This window comes from Biomphalaria glabrata, chromosome 5, assembly GCF_947242115.1.
Source record: "Biomphalaria glabrata chromosome 5, xgBioGlab47.1, whole genome shotgun sequence".
Lineage (NCBI taxonomy): Eukaryota > Metazoa > Mollusca > Gastropoda > Planorbidae > Biomphalaria > Biomphalaria glabrata.
In genome coordinates, this window is record NC_074715.1 from 44,561,268 (window position 1) to 44,582,538 (window position 21,271).

The window sequence follows — 21,271 nt, forward strand, 5'->3', positions numbered from 1 at the left end:
TTTATTACTGCTTATTTTCTATATCTATTAAAATGTTAATCACATGACTGATCCAAACTAATTGATACAATTACACTTTTATTTTATTTATTGTGTTGTCTTTTATTTTCTTGACAAATTTTGTTGTCGGCCTTTGAAACCCTCATATCCTCTATTCCCTTTGGGCGAAGAAAACATTGGTTCAAAAAAAAAAACATTTCATAGAGTTACTTCAGTCCAGTTTCCACTAATCGACCCGCCAAAAACTAGTGTCATAGATCAAAGAGGCAGCAAGACACTTATGTTATCTTAAGTCTAACAATGTACTCTGATTGCTGACCGCTCCTCTCCCCTCTCCTATACGCGTCACCCCTTTTGTTCTCCGTCACCCGCTGCTTGGGTAAAGTAGAAATTATTCATTGTCCACTTAGGATCCCCGTCACAGTTGACCAATCATTGCACTCAACTGGACATCTCATTATTATAACCTACCTACGCAACAGTCAACCAATAAAAAACAAGCTGTCCATTGCCTACTATAAAAGTAAGTTTCGAAATTCTTCTCACTTGTCAAAGCGCTTGACTTGTTCTTGGAAGTTTTCACTTTTGAGTTCCAGTTTTTGTCATTTTGAATTTTGTTCGTCAACTAAAAGTATTAAACATTCTACGAGAATGAGTTTGTTGTCTGAACTCAACAGTATCTCTCCACTTGTTAAGGAGTACGCTAAAGATGTGTTTCAGACCTTTGGATTAACCAAAGAAGAACTTCTGGAGCAGACTCGCTGTAACATTTACCTGGCTCACAAGAATACCGACACGTCAGTGAAGAAAGTTGTCAAGTTTTACAGACGATGCAAGAAAAGCAGCCAAAGATTTTACAATGAGGTTGCCATCGCTAAGAAGCTGAAACACCCAAACGTCATAATCTTCGAAGAAGCTGCCTCGTTCCCGAAACATCACGCCTTGATAATGCCGTACTGTGAGCTTGGGGCTCTGTACAACATGATCGGGAAAGTTCCGATACACATCTCGGAGCATTACTTTCTGCAGACCTGCTCAGCGGTGAAGTATCTTCACGACAACTTCATTGTACATAGAGACATAAAGTTAGACAACATTCTAGTGGATGCCAATCAGAAGGTCTATCTGACAGACTTTGATATGTCTTGCACCGTGAGTTGGGAGAGTTCCATCGTTCATCACGAGGCTGGTACTCCTGGCTACATTGCACCGGAGATGGTGATGTCTCCTAAAGGATCCTACGATGGATATAAGGTAAGAAATGTTTTTTCTTTTTCTTTTTAAATGTGTAGAATAGCCAACATAGTTTTTCAAAACAAAGCCACTAGGAGAAAAGATACGGATTAAAAATTAACTTTGCAAACTAATCAATTATAATTAAGAAAATATTGGAGCATATGATATTGCGTTTTATAATTACCACACAGTGGGCCTAGGGAATAAGTATTAAAATGTAACAGCCATTATAAATAATGTATAAAAGTCTTATTTTTTAATCATTGGTGAAGATGCGTTGCTATTTAATTAGACAGAGATAAATAGAATAACTACAACTTTATTACTTCATGCGTATTGATATTTATATATTTACATTTATATAAAGATTTTTTTAAAGTTATATTCTGGTCGCCGCGGTGGCTATGTGGTAGAGCGCTTTTCGAGCGGGAGGCACTGCCCAGGTTCGAATCCTAGAGAAAACTGGGATTTTTTATTTCAAAATCTTTACGGCGCCTCTGAGTCCACCTAGCTGTAAAGGGTACCTAACATTAGTTAAGGAAAATAAAGGGGGGTTAGTCGTTGTGCTGGTCACATGGCACCCTTGTTAACCGTGGACCACAGATTCGATGGCCTTTACATCATCTGATCTATTTATAGTATGTGAACATGTACAACTTTTTAAATATTTTATCTTAAATTGAAAAAAAAAATCGCCGCCAAGATATGTTGTTAATTTTAAACGTAGAATAGTAATCATTTATTAATGTATTTAAGTCATTTTTGCTTATTTATTAGTAGAAGGGTTCCCATTCCCTCTCTTTCATTAATCAGACAGATGTCCGTTGAATAATTAGCGATAGGTAGATAATTAATATCAATTATTTTAAACGTGGAAATTACAATAAGACAACACCACCTTTCAATACATCGTATTATTTGTATTGATTATATACACATTTAAGATTCAGTAATGACCAATACTATAACCCTTCTTCAGTACATCGTATTATTTGTATTGATTATATAAACATTTAAGATTTACCAATCACTAAAACGATAACCTTTCTTCATTACATCGTATTATTTCTATTGATTAAAAACATTGAAGACTCACCAATCACTAAAACTATAATCTTGTCAACAGCTGGACGTGTTTGCTCTTGGAGTCGTCCTGTTCTGTTTGATCTTTGAGAAAGACGTGGGCGATTCGGAAATGAAGAAACTGGATTATCTTGATATGGTCAAGACTTACATCTGGACATTCCCTGTTCACTTCTACAAGAATGTCTTGGAGTGTATGCTGGAACCAGATCCTAAAGCAAGATGGGACATGCGTGGTTTGATAAAAGGTTTGGGACAAGCCTCTTGGTTGGCTGCAAGAGTCAGCAATTTGTAAGGTTTGGAGCCTCTAACTTCTGTTGTTGTTTTGCTTTAGCATGTGATTGTGCATTGTTTATTTTTTTAGCTGTGTTTACCCTTTTTTTTAATAATTGTATTCTTATAAAGCATCCACAATTTCTACTGATTTTGATGTACACATTGCGTGTTCCCCTTTTCTTCTTTATACTGCTTCATTGTTAAGAGAAATAATGTTCTTGCTTTTATATTTTAATTTTTATTACTTTAGTGTTCGTTGTTTAAAACAAAATTCGATTACAGTTATATTTTTCAATGCATTTTTTTTTATTTTATAAACACTTAAATGAACGTAAAGTAATAGTTATTAGTTCTATTTAATAATTTCATATTTATCATTGTCTCTCTTAATTTGTGTAATCTGTATATTTAAAAAATGCATATAATAATTTAAAAAAAAATAAACGAAAGAAAGTAGAAAAAAAAATTAAAGTAAGAAAGGAAAACTGTATAAAGATCTAGTTTCATATTTTTCGATTTTTTAAATATATTTTTTATTACATTCTGGCTTTACTGCTGTAACATATCCTTTTGTTTTGTGTCTATGTTCTTTGTTTTTAAGTTTACTTGCTCAGTCTCCTATTAAAATGTACATTTATTTACAATATAGTTTCTTCTATTCATTCTACTGACCATACTTAGTAATAGCTTAGTGGGCTTTGTGTGTGTGTGTGTGTGTGTGTGAGAGAGAGAGAGAGAGAGAGAGAGAAAGAGAGAGAGAGAACAATCATTTTCATCTCTGTCAAATTTTGAAACAGGCCACATAATGAGATGGTCACATGCCATTGTAAACTGATATATTTGAACCTCCAGCTTTCTTGGAGGGTTTATTACAAGCCTCGAAAAAATATATTCAATTTCAATCATGATACTGTGATGCATTTAAAATTAAGTAGGCCTTTAAACTAATTATGAATTAAAATGCATATTTATAAAAAGCAATTAGGGCTTACTTTACTACTTTACTACCTATATATCCATGACTGGATTATTAGACTCACAGTATGGCATTGAACTAATTGAATAACTAATTGAATATGGGGGCCTTAATAGGTCTAAATAGTATGTTAGTGCCAAATGGTTGTTAAATAACTGATATAGGTTACAGTGAAGACGCAAATAGAACATAGCTAGAAAAGGTATAAATCAGTAATTCATAATCATTATTAAACATTACATAGTATATTTCATAATGCAAAATCTGGTTGTGACAAGTCAAAAACTCGCTGTCAGAATCACTCTAAATTATCACAGCATTAATTATTATTTTTCCTTATTTATTTATTTTATTTTAATTATTTCTCCATCTTACCCCTAAATTCTCCACCCGCCACACCTTTTCCTCTCTACCAGGCTAGACTTAGTTGACCACCTTGGAGATAGCTAAGGCGCGTCCTTTCATTTATCTGCCCTTGATCGGGGAAAGGTAGACACACAATCTCTTTTGTCTTGCCCGCCGGATGTCTGAAGGACGGTCGCGGTTGACCCCACCTTGGTTTGAATACAAGCTGATCCTTCTCTCCCCCCCCCTTCTCTCACGTCTCTCTTTGATCTAAGAGATTACCCTGGTCAACATACCGCGTGATACACCAAGGTGCGTCGCTTGTCGGACACCACCCACGTGTAAGCAAATTCTTAGCCTAGGACGTTTCCTGTGTCCGCCCACATTCTCCAGGCCTGTATATAAGGTAAATTAAATAAAGTCAGACCCTCTCTTTCATTCTCATTCGAGCTGAGCTATCGAGTCTGGACTATATCACTCATTCTTTCTCCTAGAGGAATACCTGGTGCCTCCCTCAGGTGTCTGCCTATTTAGATGCTTAGTGCTATTCAGCACTGTATTCGCCATCGAGAATCACCTACTGCCTATTTACCTGTCTATTTATCGGATTACTTACCTGCCTATTTGCCTACTGGCCTATCTATGTGCTTAGTGCTTATCAGCGCTTCACTTGCCTATTTGTTTGATATCAAGAATCACCTACTATTTATGTGCTGAGTGCTATCCAGCATTGCACTGTCCTACTGAGACCTGCCTATTTATTTGCTGTTGCTGTTCAGTGTCTACACGACACTACTCAACTCTACTACTTGGCGCTATCGGCATTGCCCGCCTATTCGACAGCCCACCTGTCAAGCTATTAGGTGCGACGTCCTTATGGGCTCAGGTCTGTGTGAGACGTCATAGCTACGCCAACCCTCTGCAACTCACTGGACATATCCTGTCAACTACGCTGCCCACGGCAGATCCGCTCTGCCCGCAGTAACCTTGTGCCCACGGTAGCCGGCCACCCGCCCTACTGTGCCCACTACAGATAATAGATTTTGGGGATTGAGACTCCACAAGAACTATATCGCCGGCGTCCCTCTATCCGCTAGAGCGCCACCTCCAGCTGCAGAACCTCAAGCCAGGACACAGCCAGCTGCGACATCAACAGGAATACCAGCTAAGTCAGAGGACAAAGTGACATACTCTCTTATTATGTGCAAGAGTGATGATTAAATATAGGATATATTAGAGATAGATGCAAACCCTCCCCCTTTTTATTATTATATGTATATTTATGTAAATAAATTTCCTTTATTTTAACTTTTGTATCTATCTTTCATTGCTTTGTCTCGTTGCGTGTCTGCTCCCGATTCATATGCTGATAAGTGGGAGTGTGATAGCTTTAAAAATAATCATCCCCTAGACATAAAACGTGCCAAACACACGTCACATTTCCCCACCTGTCACATTTTGGGGGCCCGTCCGGGATTTAACCCATTAGTACAGCAGGCACGAACAGGCAGCAATAACTAAAATTCCTATCAATATTTTTTTTCTTTAAATATTTATAAGTATCATCACTTCGCATTATCAAGAGTGTCACTTCTGTCATATTTTATTTATACTATTATTGCATTTTATTTGTAATATTTCATTGCAGGAACTTGTGATTAACATAGGCAGACACCACATTCCTTTTGCACTCTTTCCTATAACCAGCGACTCACTTTCGCTAACCCACTTTCTTTAATTCTAGCTCAATCCTATTATCCTTTCTATCTGCCCCTCCATCATCCTAGTACCTCTCATCTCCCACCCCTCATCATTATGGCCAGCGGCACACGCTCGAAAGCGGACTCTGACATGAAGCAGAAAATGGCTGAATTGAAGGATTTTGCGGCCACCTTATTTGACGATGAGGCAGAACGGAAAGAATTTGTGAGAGCACGATTTGAGGCGTTTGAAAGAGAAGAAGAAAAAAGAAAGGAAGACGAAAAGGAAGAAAGAAGATTAGCAAGGGAGCATGAGCTAGCAATGAAGGAAAAGGATAATGAAATTGCCAGAGAAAGAGAAAGAAAGGAAGCTGAAATAGCTATTGCTATTGCTAAAGAAAGAAGTCACCGAGCGAGAAAGAGAGCAACAAATAACGGCGAGAGAAAAGATAGCCGCGGACAAAGAGAACGAGGCCGCCCGCCAGGCTTCTTCCGAGTCCCGCCCGGCTAGCCCAGCATCCTTTCAAAGTTCTTTGAACGGTCTACCCCACATGCCAATGGAGCACTTCGACGACAAGACAGAGAACATCGAAGTTTATCTTGTCCGTTTTGAGGAAGTAGCACGCTTTTACAGTCTGCCAGAGGAGAAATGGTGCTTCCGGCTATCCCAATGCCTCCGAGGCAAAGCTTACGAGGTTTACTCCAAACTTCCCTCCGGCCAGCGAGAGGACTACACAGCCCTCAAACAGGCGCTACTCGTCCAGTTTGAGCTGACCGCCGAGGCCTACCACAAAAAGTTCAGAAGTTCCCGCCTCGAACGCAGAGAGACCTACGGCAACCTCTGCGAAAGGCTGGACAAGTACCTTGTCAGGTGGCACGCCCTCAGCCAGTTGCCGGAGACTTTTGATGGCCTAGCATGCCTCATCCTCTCTGAGCAACTGTTGGAGTGCATGTCCCCAGAGGTCAGAGTTTATGTCAAGGAGCAACAAGCAACTGCACCCGCTGACATAGCTTCCGCCGCTGACCGGTACTTGAACGCCCGAAAGGACTTAAAAGGCAAGGCAACCGCAACAGACCAACCAACTTCTCCTGCTCAATCCAACCTTCCTCCTAAAACTCCGCAGCCCAACCAGGCACCAGGCCGGCAATCAGCCCCTCATAACTACAATAACCGCCCCAACCATCAGTCTCGCTATAACCAGCCCAACTACTCTCAGCGTGACTTACGTCATAGCGCGCGTGACAGTAGACCCACTCCACAACGGCAGCAGCAGGCCCCACGGACCCTATCTACGGTGACGCCAGTCTCTCAACCCTCCGCGATCGATCCTTCTGACCAACCGGAGGAGGACACATACTTCGTCTCCACGATGGCCGTGGTTCCTCAACCCAGTGCCATTGATCTCGGCCAACCAGAACTCCCACCAGTGCTACCTCACCCCGCCTCTTCTCCCCCGGGAGTAGAGAACATTCTGGCTAACGGTGTCGAAGTTTTAGGCCTATACGACTCAGGCTGTTCGTTCGGCGCGGTTATCAATAAGAAGCTGATTGACCCATCGGATCTCACTGGTGGAACAGTGACAATCCAGTCTATTGACCGTGAGATTCCTCCGCAGGTTCTACCTGTCGCGAGGGTGCACGTGAAGTGCAGATACGTACATGGCACCATCGACGCCGCCGTCATGGACACGCCAGTATATGACTTCATTCTAGGCTCCAAATATGTCCCTCTTGGAGAAGTCAACAAGCCATACTTTTCACTGCCCGTCGGTAGATCGACGAAGCAGAAACGTGGCAGCAACCAGCCGGTTGGAAGCCCTGGTCGCCACACTAATACGCCTAGTCCCGACTCATCAGCGGAGCTCAAACCACTCTGCCCTAGCACTGACACTGCTAGGAAGTCACGAGTTAAGTCGTTTACCCGCGCTCGTGAGGGTCTTCTTGACCAAGGCTACTCAGCCAAAATTAAGCAACATTCCTCTGGCATTGACAGTGTCAGAATGCCCCGAGGTAAGATGAACCCTTGCTCTCGTGGACTCACTCCTCTCCATGGCTCATCAGCCACTACTCCGAATCAACCTCTCCCTGGCAGTGATAGTGTCAGGAAGTCACGAGGTAAGCCGAACCCTTGCGCCCGTGAAAACACTTCTCCCTATGGCTCCTCAGCCACCATTCCAAATCAACCTCCCCCTGGCATTGATAGTGTCAGGAAGTCACGAGATAAGCCGAACCCTCGCGCTCGTGAAAACTCTTCTCAACATGGCTCCTCAGCCACCATTCAATATCAACCTTCCCCTGGCATTGACCGTGTCAGGAAGCCACGATGTAAGCCAAGTTATCGCAATCGTGGGGACGTTCTCCGGCAGAACTCCACATTCTTTGTCAGGCCACTCTTCCCTGACATTGATCGTGTCAGACGATACCGAGGTAAGCTGACTACTTACTCTCGTGAAGAAGCGCCTCACAGCGGCTTCGGAGGTGAGCCCCAGCGAGCACACGTGCCTTGGGCACCCCGCCTAAGCCCTAATCACACTCCCCAATCCGCCCCAGGAAGGAAATATAACTCCTCCAATCGCCCAATCTACTCTCCCGAGCAGCCCCACATGTTTCACCCAGGTGACTACATAATCAGGGACGGAAAGTAGACCACGAACGAACTTGGACAGACTCTCCTCCTGGCATGGCTATCCCTTTATTTTTCCAGATTTTTTTTTTTAATGCTGTGATAACAACTGATCTTAAAGTTAGAGTGACATCAGTCTGCTCGCACTTTATGGATCTTTCTGCGATAGATCCATCTTGGCGGCGGCGTATGTGACAAGTCAAAAACTCGCTGTCAGAATCACTCTAAATTATCACAGCATTAATTATTATTTTTCCTTATTTATTTATTTTATTTTAATTATTTCTCCATCTTACCCCTAAATTCTCCACCCGCCACACCTTTTCCTCTCTACCAGGCTAGACTTAGTTGACCACCTTGGAGATAGCTAAGGCGCGTCCTTTCATTTATCTGCCCTTGATCGGGGAAAGGTAGACACACAATCTCTTTTGTCTTGCCCGCCGGATGTCTGAAGGACGGTCGCGGTTGACCCCACCTTGGTTTGAATACAAGCTGATCCTTCTCTCCCCCCCCCCCTTCTCTCACGTCTCTCTTTGATCTAAGAGATTACCCTGGTCAACATACCGCGTGATACACCAAGGTGCGTCGCTTGTCGGACTCCACCCACGTGTAAGCAAATTCTTAGCCTAGGACGTTTCCTGTGTCCGCCCACATTCTCCAGGCCTGTATATAAGGTAAATTAAATAAAGTCAGACCCTCTCTTTCATTCTCATTCGAGCTGAGCTATCGAGTCTGGACTATATCACTCATTCTTTCTCCTAGAGGAATACCTGGTGCCTCCCTCAGGTGTCTGCCTATTTAGATGCTTAGTGCTATTCAGCACTGTATTCGCCATCGAGAATCACCTACTGCCTATTTACCTGTCTATTTATCGGATTACTTACCTGCCTATTTGCCTACTGGCCTATCTATGTGCTTAGTGCTTATCAGCGCTTCACTTGCCTATTTGTTTGATATCAAGAATCACCTACTATTTATGTGCTGAGTGCTATCCAGCATTGCACTGTCCTACTGAGACCTGCCTATTTATTTGCTGTTGCTGTTCAGTGTCTACACGACACTACTCAACTCTACTACTTGGCGCTATCGGCATTGCCCGCCTATTCGACAGCCCACCTGTCAAGCTATTAGGTGCGACGTCCTTATGGGCTCAGGTCTGTGTGAGACGTCATAGCTACGCCAACCCTCTGCAACTCACTGGACATATCCTGTCAACTACGCTGCCCACGGCAGATCCGCTCTGCCCGCAGTAACCTTGTGCCCACGGTAGCCGGCCACCCGCCCTACTGTGCCCACTACAGATAATAGATTTTGGGGATTGAGACTCCACAAGAACTATATCGCCGGCGTCCCTCTATCCGCTAGAGCGCCACCTCCAGCTGCAGAACCTCAAGCCAGGACACAGCCAGCTGCGACATCAACAGGAATACCAGCTAAGTCAGAGGACAAAGTGACATACTCTCTTATTATGTGCAAGAGTGATGATTAAATATAGGATATATTAGAGATAGATGCAAACCCTCCCCCTTTTTATTATTATATGTATATTTATGTAAATAAATTTCCTTTATTTTAACTTTTGTATCTATCTTTCATTGCTTTGTCTCGTTGCGTGTCTGCTCCCGATTCATATGCTGATAAGTGGGAGTGTGATAGCTTTAAAAATAATCATCCCCTAGACATAAAACGTGCCAAACACACGTCACATTTCCCCACCTGTCACACTGGTAAAAACAAAAATAAGTTCAATTTGAAAGTCAAATCCTAGTCAGAATTTACAAAAGTTGCATGACACTGAGGGAATAATATTTATTTTGAGCCATTGTTGTTCATAATAAAAGAAAGTATTATTGCGACTTTCCAAGTTAAAATAAAATAATAATATATAATATAAAATAATAATGAAAATTAAGATAAATTAATGAAATTACAGGTATGTATCAGTAATTTTGGCAGTCATAATTAGTCCAGTAACACGGGTTATCGGTAATTTAAGACTAACAGTGCTTTGTTCTTTGAAAATTGTAGGCAAATATGCAAATAGCTAGTGCAACGGAAGTATAGATAAGCTATGAATCACAGACCTACATATAGAATTATATCTACACTGAAAAACGGAAACTAATTCTTATCCGATAATGATCAGATCACAGACCTGATATAGGTAACTCTTTTCAAGCTGAAAGGGAAAACACCAGAATCTAAGAAAATCGAGCTATTCTGTCTTCGAAAAGTAATGATCTTTAGTTTTCAAAGTTTAGAAATAATGCAATACCATTTTGCGAATTTTAAATCGAAAGGGCTATTAGATTTCTAATCACAGAACTAGACCTCTATATATTCACACAAATTTATGAAATAAAGCCAATTCCTGTTAGTTTCCAAAGACCCCCATTAAACTGATGTTTCGAAAATCCTAGATCGAAACAGTATAAGTCTGTTGATTTCAATTATCTAATGTACATTTAAATAGATTGATTACCTAGATCTTTCTTAGTTTCTAGATTATGTATCTAAAATTGCAAAATAATAATTATGAGAGGGGAGTGCTCTTATTTTCGATGTTCAATTTCTAGATCTAGATCTAAATATTAAATTAAATGTTACATAGGTTAGGGTTGAAAGAAACAACTTTACTTTTTATAACTGCTTTACAAAACAATGCCTAGTTTTAGCTTTTTTGAAGTTTTTTCGCGACATTTTTATCTAGTGTAGAGATTTCCATGTCCAGTCTAGGTATAATATGTCTGTGATGTAGATATAAAAAAAAATTGTGCACCCATAGACATAAATAAATATAGACTGGCCGAAGGAAGTAACTTCGTGTAACTTGAAAACATGTATATCTATTGTATTCGGATTTCCGAATGTTGAAAAATTGCATGATCTTCATTCTTAGAGATTTAAAAAAAAAACACTAGTGAAAATAATGTAATACTTATATAGGTTATGGCTGAAATAGATATGAATACTTAACTTTTATACTGCTCATAAATGCTGTATAATAAAGTACACAAAATTGCAAGTCACAAATTTTCGTTTCATAAAACTCTTTAATCGGCCAGTCTATATTTATTTATGTCTATGTGTGCACCCTTTTTTTTTCACTACAGTATTAAATTATGTTCTGCTTGTAAATTTCTTTATTGAACTATATTAATGCCTAGAGACCAGATCTTAAAAACTAAAATATAGGCCTATACAAATAGCAAATTATGGTGTTGAGATAATGAAAATCCTCTTTGAGCTTACATTTCTAAAAAAAAGACGCTATGTATTATAATAAATATATCAATTTAACAAAAGCAACTCTTCAGTTAATATTTCAAGACCGTTGTGACTTCTGATGTTAAAAAAAAGCTTGATCATATAAACAATAAATGCAATGTTTGATCATAGGCCTACATATAGCCTAATTTTAAACACGTTAAATTACATCATTTTCAGCAAAACGTTGTTTCTGTGTCTTTAATACAAAGTATTTGAACTAAAAGGAGATATACGACGGGAGATCATCACTCCTGGCAGGTACAGCAGGACAGGTCTGTTAGGAAAGGGTCCAAGGTGCATCATCCTCCCCGGGAAATAGGGCTATTGAAAAAAAAAAAACAGTTACAGAAATCAATAATATTTGAAACTCTTTGTAATGTTAAAATAAAATTAGTACTTTAGATTTATATTTAAAATTTAAAAAAGGTTATAGTGGCGACATTTCAGTTGATAATAAAGCAACAAATGTAATCTTGTTAGAGTATAAACAAATAAGCCTATTTTAAGTTTTCTATAGAGGCCTCTATAACACGTGTTACAAAGGGGCAACAATCCTGTGCGGAAACCCTTACCTTCAAAACTGACCATATTGTTAAGTGCTAATGTTTGTACAAGCAGGACGATCAGAGCCGTGAAGTGTCCAGTGATAGTCCATTGATTGATGTGGACAATGTAGCCGTGGGTGTCTACCAGAAGCGTCAATAACAATACAGTCTGGTTGTCACTGTCCTAATGTTTGTGTTGGGTTCTCAAAGTCTAGTGTCAAGAGTTCACCAGCCGAATCGGAGAGCTGCATTGATTGTTGTTCTTGTTTCTTGTTGTCCATTGGTGTTTGTCACGTGGGAAGGGGTCTTCAATTTGTTCACCCTATTATTACAATTCCTCTTATTAACTTGGTACATGGACACCTATTTCGTAAACGTCTATAACGATAGATAGATAGATAGATAGATAGATAGATAGATAGATAGATAGATAGATAGATAGATAGATAGATAGATAGATAGATAGACAGACAGACAGACAGACAGACAGACAGACAGACAGACAGACAGACAGACAGACAGACAGACAGACAGACAGACAGACAGACAGACAGACAGACAGACAGATAGACATATAGATAGATAGATAGATAGATAGATAGATGTCGTGTTTTTGTTCATAGTTACAGATCTATTTCATTAATTTTCCTTATTCTCGATGTGGAAAAAATGGCGCAATTTTTTTTTGTCTACCCATTCATTCGATTTCTTTAATCTAAGTGCATTGAGAATTACGCCACTGTATACTACATGGGCGTAGCCAGGGGGGATTTTTGGGGTTCACCCCCCCCCCCCGTAATGAAATCCCCCCAGAAAGAGGGGTGTCGGCATTTAGTGACTGATTTTAGGTGAGATTTTAATACTAAACCATCACTTGCGCCAGCGCAGCTAAGGGGGTTTAAGTTTAAAACCACTCCCAGTGGGTTTTGCAGTTAAACTCCCCTCTTCTATAAAACAAAACAAAAAATAATGCAAACAACAATCCCCAAATTCCAAAAGCATAGCTAAGGAAGATTTAAGATTTTTAACCCCCCTACGAAATTTACGATCCCCCCCCCTCTACAATAAAAAAAAGCAAAGTAGGCTACACACTCAAAATTCTATGAGAGTAGCCAAAGGGGTTTGGAGTTTAAACCCCTTCAGTCGGGTTTAAAGCTAAAAAAATACCTCTTCAATATAAAAAAAAAACAAATTACGCACTCAAAATGCTATTACGGTAGTCCTATACTACAAAATAGAACTACGTCAGATAATGAAACTAATAAAAACACAAAAGATGGGAAAGCAATGTACAAAATTAGGTCATATTAAATAACAAAAGAACTGTTACTTGAAATCTGACACGAATCAGAAGATCATCTGGCATTAACAAAATGGTAAAAGCAGTCATGACGTGAGCCCATGCAGTAATAATAGCTATAGGCAAAGGCCTGCATAAAGCAATACACTTTTGCTGAAGATCAAAGTGGTTAACGCTACGGGAAGTTGGAGTGACATAGATTAGTACTTTACAGACTTTATTAGTCGAGATTCGAGATACGGCGACAGCCTAAGAACAATATTCCACATATCTCCAGTTGAAAAGAAAGATTTAATTCTTTAGGCTTAAAATAATAATACAACTAAGACATCTTAAGTCTCCTTCTGTTAGTACTTTCTTTGCATTTTGCTCACTCCAAGGCACGACCTTTAGGAATGAGCATGGTGCATAGTCAATGTACTGATTTCACTATAAAGGCGAAGCAATTAAATTCAGCACTTGCTGCTAAGAGTTTTCTCCAGCCCCTTACAAAGGGAGACTTACGAGACTATTTGTATGCTGGGACCACGCTTGCGTCTTGAAGAAAACAAAGTTCGCGTTAGTGCCCGAAGCTACTCTAGGTACACGAGAGTGGAATAAACTGAATAAAGAGGAAAAAAATGGTTAAAGGAAGTTATAATATAAAGGCATATTATGGGGTGATACTGTTTTCTTAAAGCAAGAGAAGTCCTTTTACTGTTAGCAGCTTTTGGTTGAATGAATGGCTAGCTGATCGTGGAAATCAGGGAAGGGTATCGCCACTAAAACCTCGGGTGTAGACAAAAAAAAAAAGGAAAAATAAAAGGGGGGGGGGTCTTGCATCGAAATGGCTTTGTTAATCTTAAGATGCTCACCTTGTCTTGAGTAATTGTCTCCAATGTGAGCGGGGGGAGGGTGAAGATGTTGTCCAACTCTATGCTAACAACGGCAAGAAGATGGGAAGAGCCAGGAGAAGAAGGAAGAGAGAGAGAGAAAGAAAAAAAGATGCCCCTGTTGTCTCGTTCACTTTCTGTTGTAATACTGTGAATCCAGTGTTGGCACAATGCTAGTCGGACTTGTGGCACTCGATAGTTGGGTGAACCCTGTCATCTTGCTTGTCATAAGTCCTATCAAATCAAGTACCTGGCCGCATCACGACAACAATAGTGATGCCCCCTAGTCTAGCTACCACCTGCTTGTCCCCCCCCTCGGAGTAGCGGCATTTTATAGGCGGAAAAAAAAATACCGGTATTCATTGTCGCGAAATGATCGCAATTGAAACTTTATTGGCGACTTGAGGATAACAAGAAGATGGGGAAAAAAGTAACATTATCTTAAGGGAATACCAGCATTAGAAGAAAAAAAAAGGAGAAATAAGAAGGACAATCAGACAACATTGATTGTAGTGTTGAGGTGGTTGTGATGTAAGAAGCCATCTCGGGGAAACAATGTACACTTTCTTGTTGTTCTCTTGTGTCCCTTTCTCTTGAAACATCATCGCGAGACAACCGGTATCTTGTTTTGTCTCCCCCTGATAGCTATGTGAGGTTGTTAGATTGAAATGATACTGGAGTGTTGCGATGTAGGTCATATTGTGGCTAGGTACCCTACCCTGCCATTTCTTGTGTCACTCTCGACGTAGGACAGACTCAGGGACAATGGGAAGGGGGGGGGAGAAAATGTGAGGGCCGGTGCCATCATCTCTTGTAGGAGGATCATCACCTGCATTGTCTCGGTCAGATATTTGTGTGGGAGCTTCAAGTCTATGGCAATATGATGCAGAATTGTGACCACAATTGACCTTGTTTAGGAATTTACAGCATCCTTACTGGTGTAATTATTTCTACCCGCGTCAATCATTATTTTAGCCAGGGCTTTTTTTTGTGACGGTACGCACCGGTACGGCGTACCGGCACTTTTTTTTTTTTTAAATATTACTTTTCTTATATTTTAACGTATATTGTTAATTTTTAGTAGTTAAAAGTTAGGCAATCAACTACTGAGTACGGGCACCTATTTTTTTTTTTAAGAAAACAAAAAGCACTGATTTTAGCAGCCTTTTGACTATATCGAACAGGCTTTTTTTTTCTTTCATCTTTTCTTTCTTTCTTTCCCTCAATCTCTCTGTCTTCTTCTTTGTACCTTTCTACAGACACATGAGCGCAATATGTAGTTATTTTATCCTTATCTTTCTATATCACCCTTTATTGTCGTTTATATATATATAATATATGTATGTTCGAAGTATACAGAGACGATATATGCTTATGAAGGAAATGTGTCCAATTATTGTTGGTCTAAATACCATAGTCCGTTGATGACCGATTGTTTGAAAAAGAGACTGTGTCAGGTAGAAAAGTGATAGTCCAGTCGTGCTTCACTCCCTTGTCCTTTAAGAAAAGAGATTTCATATCACTATTTCAAGCCTCAGTCTTCCTTTTCACTTTCTCGGCCTTCTGTCCACTCCGTCTGCCTTGTCTCCCTTGTTGCAATCTCAAACTAAATTTAAATTATAGAGTCGCCGTACTGTGTCATCAGGCTGACCAAAAAAAAAATAAAATGCGTGCATGGATGGACTATGCCGGACTGTCATACGGCCACTTCCCTGTCGTACTGGTCGTAACGTGACCTTCGTGGACTCCCAGTACTTGAAGTCGTACGCTGAAGTCAGGATCTGGTAATTAATAACTGTTCAACGTAACCAGGCAGTCTCCGAGGACGGACCAAATTAATTGGAGACAAATGGCCAAGAGATTCAGGTTTCCCACTGTCAGGTGACATTGTTATTTCTTCCCGTGCCACGAGTGATTTTCAATTTTTTTTAAAACTATTTCAATGACAAAAGAAACACATTGCTGCCGCAGCCTCCGTCCACTTTGTATTTGTAAGACAAAAAAAAATCGAAGACAATATGCACAAGCGTTTGTCCATAAGCTCTAAAATGTTATGTCAATGCCAACGCACTGAAACAATGCTTGACTGCTGCATGAAACATCCCCCACATTTGCCAACGACGTTGTCTGGTTTTGGGGAACTACTTTTTAAGCTCTAGAAGACATAAGAGGGAGTAAGGTGGAAGGTTAAGCCCTTAGCTAAGCTTTAACAATAAACTGCTATCAATCTAATCTTTACATGAACGTGGGTCTAACGTCTTCTCTATTTAGCATTCAGCAAGCCGCATAACAAATTGCGTCTCCCAACCCTCACCCCCTCCCCTCGCTCAGCACTTATTAACCCCCCAACAGTGATGTCACATGGACTCCTCTGTTACAACGTGTCTTGCCATAGCCAGATGCAACTTAAGAAGTGAGTGGTAAGGTTGTTAAAAAAAAGTTGCATGTGAAGTGCACTTATTCATCTCATGGCCCGGTGAAAAGAAGGGAACATGGACCCCAGAAGAGCAGGTTCTGTCTCGACTAGATTAGAACCTTTTTCTAGCACTGTTCTCCCGGGGCCCTCATCTGAAACAAACGTCTCGTCCTTTGTGTATCTTGTTTCACGCTTAGCCCCAGCAACGGTACCCATGGCTTTGTCTTCCAGTTTTTTCATCTGCTCTTCAAGTAGCGATAAATCATCTGTTATGTTTGCGTATAACATCTACACCCGCTTGCAGATCCAAAACGAGATTTCCGCCTTTGTCTTTTTTTTTTAAGCCCCCCTCACCTGCTTCTGTCTATTGCCTCTAACGGTTTGATAACAATGCATCTTAGAACATGCATCCCTCTCTTTGATTTTCTTGCTTTTATCCCATAATAATCAAGTTTGTTAATCATTGGATAACACGCGATATCTTAGTCGACATTATTTGCGTTTTGAGTGTGTGTGTGTTTGTGTGTGTGGCATCGACAAAGAACTAGTGTTGTTTTTTTTTCTTCTTCTTCTTCCTTAAGAAGCCACACAGCTAGGTTAGGGGGTGCATCAGTACGGATGTCTGGCAGCTGTTTCTCAACATGTCATAGGGGCATGCTTTAAAATCTTCATGTTTCCTTGTTGTATGATTGTACTTCTTTTATTTTTTTTTAAAGAATGATAAAAAAAAAAAATTCCCCAAAGTTTTCAGCCCTCTCAATGAAAACAAACTCGCCTGGGACGACTGAATTTTCTGCAGGTGTAAAGCCAGCATTTGCAATTTTTATATATTAGGTTTTTAAAAAAATGAATATTTATGCTAAATTTTTATTTAAAAAATGGTTCTCTGAACTCTAATTTGTAATTCAAAAACTAAAAGACGTAAAAAGCGTCGATCTTACAAAAAGAAACATATGAAACATTACGTCAAAGTTGTTTGTAATTGGCCGCCGCCCCTATTTTTAAGAATATTAGAGTTATCTAACTTTTCCCTTGAAAAAAAGTGTTGTCGCTGGATGGCGCTGTAATTAGTATAGCGCGTACTTTAAAGCATGCAGTATTTTTTAACAGTGTTAGCAATAATGTTTTGTTGTACTCAATAAAACTAGATCTATAGCTGTAGATCTAGATATCTATGTGTAACTATCTCCAATTCGTATCGTTAACAAACTATTAATAATACAAAAAAAAAGATTAATTATACGCAAATAATTAATTTATAATAAAAATTACCGGGTGTTTTCATTCATAAATAAAATATGCTCTATAAAGTTTAAGTAAAAAGAATTTATAAATATATTTTTAGATCAATTTTTAAAGCTTACAAAGAACACTAGATTATTTCGTTTTTTTTTTAATATTAATTATTAGATCTAGTGTGGATATTAAATTTATTGTCCATTAAAGTGTTCTCGACGTGCTTATGTCATAAAAAAAAATAATAATTGAACTTAAAAAGAAAATAAATATTATTTACTCAACACCCAAACAAAATATCAGAACTCCCCGATAACGCGCACTATGACGTAAAGGTCAGAGGTGAGGGTGAGGGTCATTTCGTCGTCTGCGAAGAATCACAATAACAACATGGCTCAAATTGTAGATCTAGAATCAAGTAGATCTAGAGATATAGATCTATTTGTAACTTAGATTATCTATTAAATACATTGATTTAGATAGATAATAAATTAAATGCTTTGACATCCTTTTTTTAAATTTAAAATCAAGCGAGCCAACGAAAAAGATATAGTGTTTTAAATGTACTAATGACTAATACTAATGTAGATTATATACTGAATAATATAGAATCTAGATCTAATTATTAGATCTAGACTCTATATTATATTTATAGATCTCACTCTCGGCTATACTGTCTAAGTCTAGACTCGTAAGAGTCAATAGAATATACTTATAGGTCTAGATTTAATACTAATAGACTCAGGAGACTCTTACTCTCTGTGATCATACCCATAATTCATATCATCATTATCATGACTATGAATTAATGATAGTTTGATACTCTATGTTATCTACTTACTAGAATCTATCTCATTTCTTAATCTTATGATCTTACTCTTAGCTAGACTTAAATTTAGACTAGTATAACTAGATCTAGTAAGTTAGTAGTAAGTCTAGACTAGATGATAGATCTAGCCCGACTGAGTAGTTAGTAGATGATCTACATCTACTCTAGAGTGACAGTCAGTGACTAGAGTAGAGACCTACTCACCTAGGCCTAGGAGAGTAGAATCTTAACTCTTACACTTACAAGTTACACATTCTGTGACATAGTGACATAGCCTACTCACTACTGATAGAGTGATACTGACATAGTGATAGTCATAGACTCTATGATTATGATAGAGATAGAGTCTAGTAGCCTAAATAAAATGATAGTTACAGTAGAATCTAGATATAGTATTAGTTATTAATAGTATAGTGACATCTCATCTATGCTAACTTCTGTCTTATAATACACTAGATCTATCTATACAGATCTATAATCTAATCTAGATCATAGATGATGTATATTAGAGTCTATCTAGATGATAGATCTATCTCAAATTCTGAGACTAGATCTAGAAATACTATACTATAGACTTACTTAATAGACTATACTGAGTATAGAGTAGGCTATAGACTAGATCAGTTGATCTATAGGATAAGCGCCCTACTACATTAATAACTAATATAATCTGGCAGACTGGAGTCTAACTTTTAAACTTCTAAATCCAGGTTCTATCATCTAAAATTTTCTGCTGATATTTTATTTATTCATTTTATTGAAATGAAATGGGTTGTTGTTGTTGTTTTTTTTTCAGTAATTTATTAAAGTTTCTCAAAATTAAACAATGGATCAACAAGTTTACAGCAGTGTAAGTTTAACCAAAATATTATCAAGAACCTTTAAATATTGTTGAATTTAAATGAGATTTAGCCCTGTTTATACATTTATTCTTACATGTATTCCTTAAAGTTGTTAGATTGAAGTGCAAGTAAAATATAGTTTAATTGACTTTATTTTGTACACTCATGTATTATTTTTTTTATAGCGTATATTCTTATATATTTTTTTTAGAACCTTCCCAGCAAAGTTGCAAGCGTTTTTGACATAAAGATGGTCGAGGATGTATTGACAGATGCCATATTTAAGTTGCAAAATGCTCATGATGAGAGCAGCTTTTTATTATTGATGACACAACAAACCATAAATATAATAAGTGCATTTTTTTCTGCTAATTTATAACTTTGGTTATTGTGTGTAATTATATATTTATTTTTGTATTTATTTATTTTTTTTTTATTTATTCAAGTTTCAGATACTTTCAAAATATTACAAAACTATTGTATGCCTTACTGCATTGATAATATCATTAGCAAAATTACAGATCTTTTAGTGGTAAGTTTATAGCTGTAATTTTTTTTTATTAATTCTTTAAACATTTTTTTTATTATAAAATTATAATCAATGGAAAGACTAGTAATTTTTTAAAATAAAATGTTCAACTACATTATCTTAGGCACAGCTTTGAAAAAATTGAATTAGATTACTTCTTATTTGAAATGTGAATTAATGAAAGAAAGTTTCACAAAAGTAAAGAGAACAAACAAACAAAATTCAACACAAGTTAGATTATACAACTAATGGTGGGGGGGAATCACCTTAAAAACATATTGGTATTAGATTTAAATAAAGAAACAACACAAAACAAAGTTACAAAGACAGTTTGTGTGGAAACTCAAAATCAGCCTCCGAAGTGGTTGGCTCAGGCAGGTAAAAAGGCAGGTTTCAATATTTTCAGAAAGAATATCAGAAACTATGAACTACAAACTATCAACAACTACAACTCTATCTCCATCTGTACAAAAAGAAGAGACGTGCTTGTGTCAAAAGTGTTGCTGATACTGTTAAATTGTTAGTTCGACTACAACAGGATACTGATATTTATTAATGTTATTATGGAGGAATGGAGAAAGACAGTTGACGGATCTTGTATGGTACCACAACGGTCCAACAGATTAAGGGTTAGGTGAAGTTAAATGTGATTCTGGCCTAACAGCTGTTATTGAATGATTATCTAATTGATCTGATTGTTTTGTAAATGGCCAATCTCTCATTCAAAGCCTCAACAAATAAAACATTCTTTTTTTCTATCACATGGGAAACCTCAGCACATGTATAATATGAAAGACTTTTTATTAATTGATGTTTTAAATTAAATTCCACTTATATGCGTACTAAATAGATTTTTTTTATCATTAAAAAAAGTTAATTTTTTTTGTAAATATAGTTAGTTAGTATAACAGAAATTGCTTAATTTAGTAATACAATTTTTTTTTATATTATTTTGACAAAAAAATCTAAAATCCTTTGCATAAATGGGTTAAAAATATGGTAAATGGTCAACTCCCTTACTAAATAGTCTCCCATGTTTTTACTATTAATAGGGAATAGTTGTAAAAATGTATTTTTATGAAAAAAATGCTTGCATAGCTGATTTTAAAAATTAAATTTTTCGCTTTCAGAAAAGAAAAAAATATCCATTGCATCAGAACTTAAAAAGGTCTAAAAAATCATGATGTCAGATT

The 21,271-nt window shown here is 38.0% G+C and overlaps 2 protein-coding genes across 9 annotated transcripts in view; both read left to right on the top strand.

Annotated features, from left to right (window-relative positions):
- Positions 1-651: 651 nt before the first annotated feature.
- Positions 652-2,614, top strand: LOC106064620 (uncharacterized). The gene is made up of 2 exons (XM_013223224.2): positions 652-1,254; positions 2,363-2,614. Exons 1-2 carry the CDS (start codon positions 652-654, stop codon positions 2,612-2,614), a joined length of 855 nt encoding a protein of 284 aa, XP_013078678.2.
- Positions 2,615-18,200: 15,586 nt separating this feature from the next.
- LOC106064686 (synaptonemal complex protein 2-like) overlaps positions 18,201-21,271 on the top strand; it is a 38,487-nt gene continuing 35,416 nt past the window's right edge. For 2 of the 8 annotated variants that reach the window (XM_056030896.1, XM_056030897.1), the window contains exons 1-4: positions 18,235-18,441; positions 19,504-19,557; positions 19,761-19,897; positions 19,994-20,081. In XM_056030896.1, coding sequence (XP_055886871.1) covers positions 19,534-19,557; positions 19,761-19,897; positions 19,994-20,081 — 249 coding nt within the window. In that variant the 5' untranslated portion in view covers positions 18,235-18,441; positions 19,504-19,533. Of the gene's footprint in view, positions 18,442-19,503; positions 19,558-19,760; positions 19,898-19,993; positions 20,082-21,271 lie in introns of those variants that run through there. The other 6 variants (XM_056030894.1, XM_056030892.1, XM_056030895.1 and 3 more) reach the window with 6 other exon arrangements.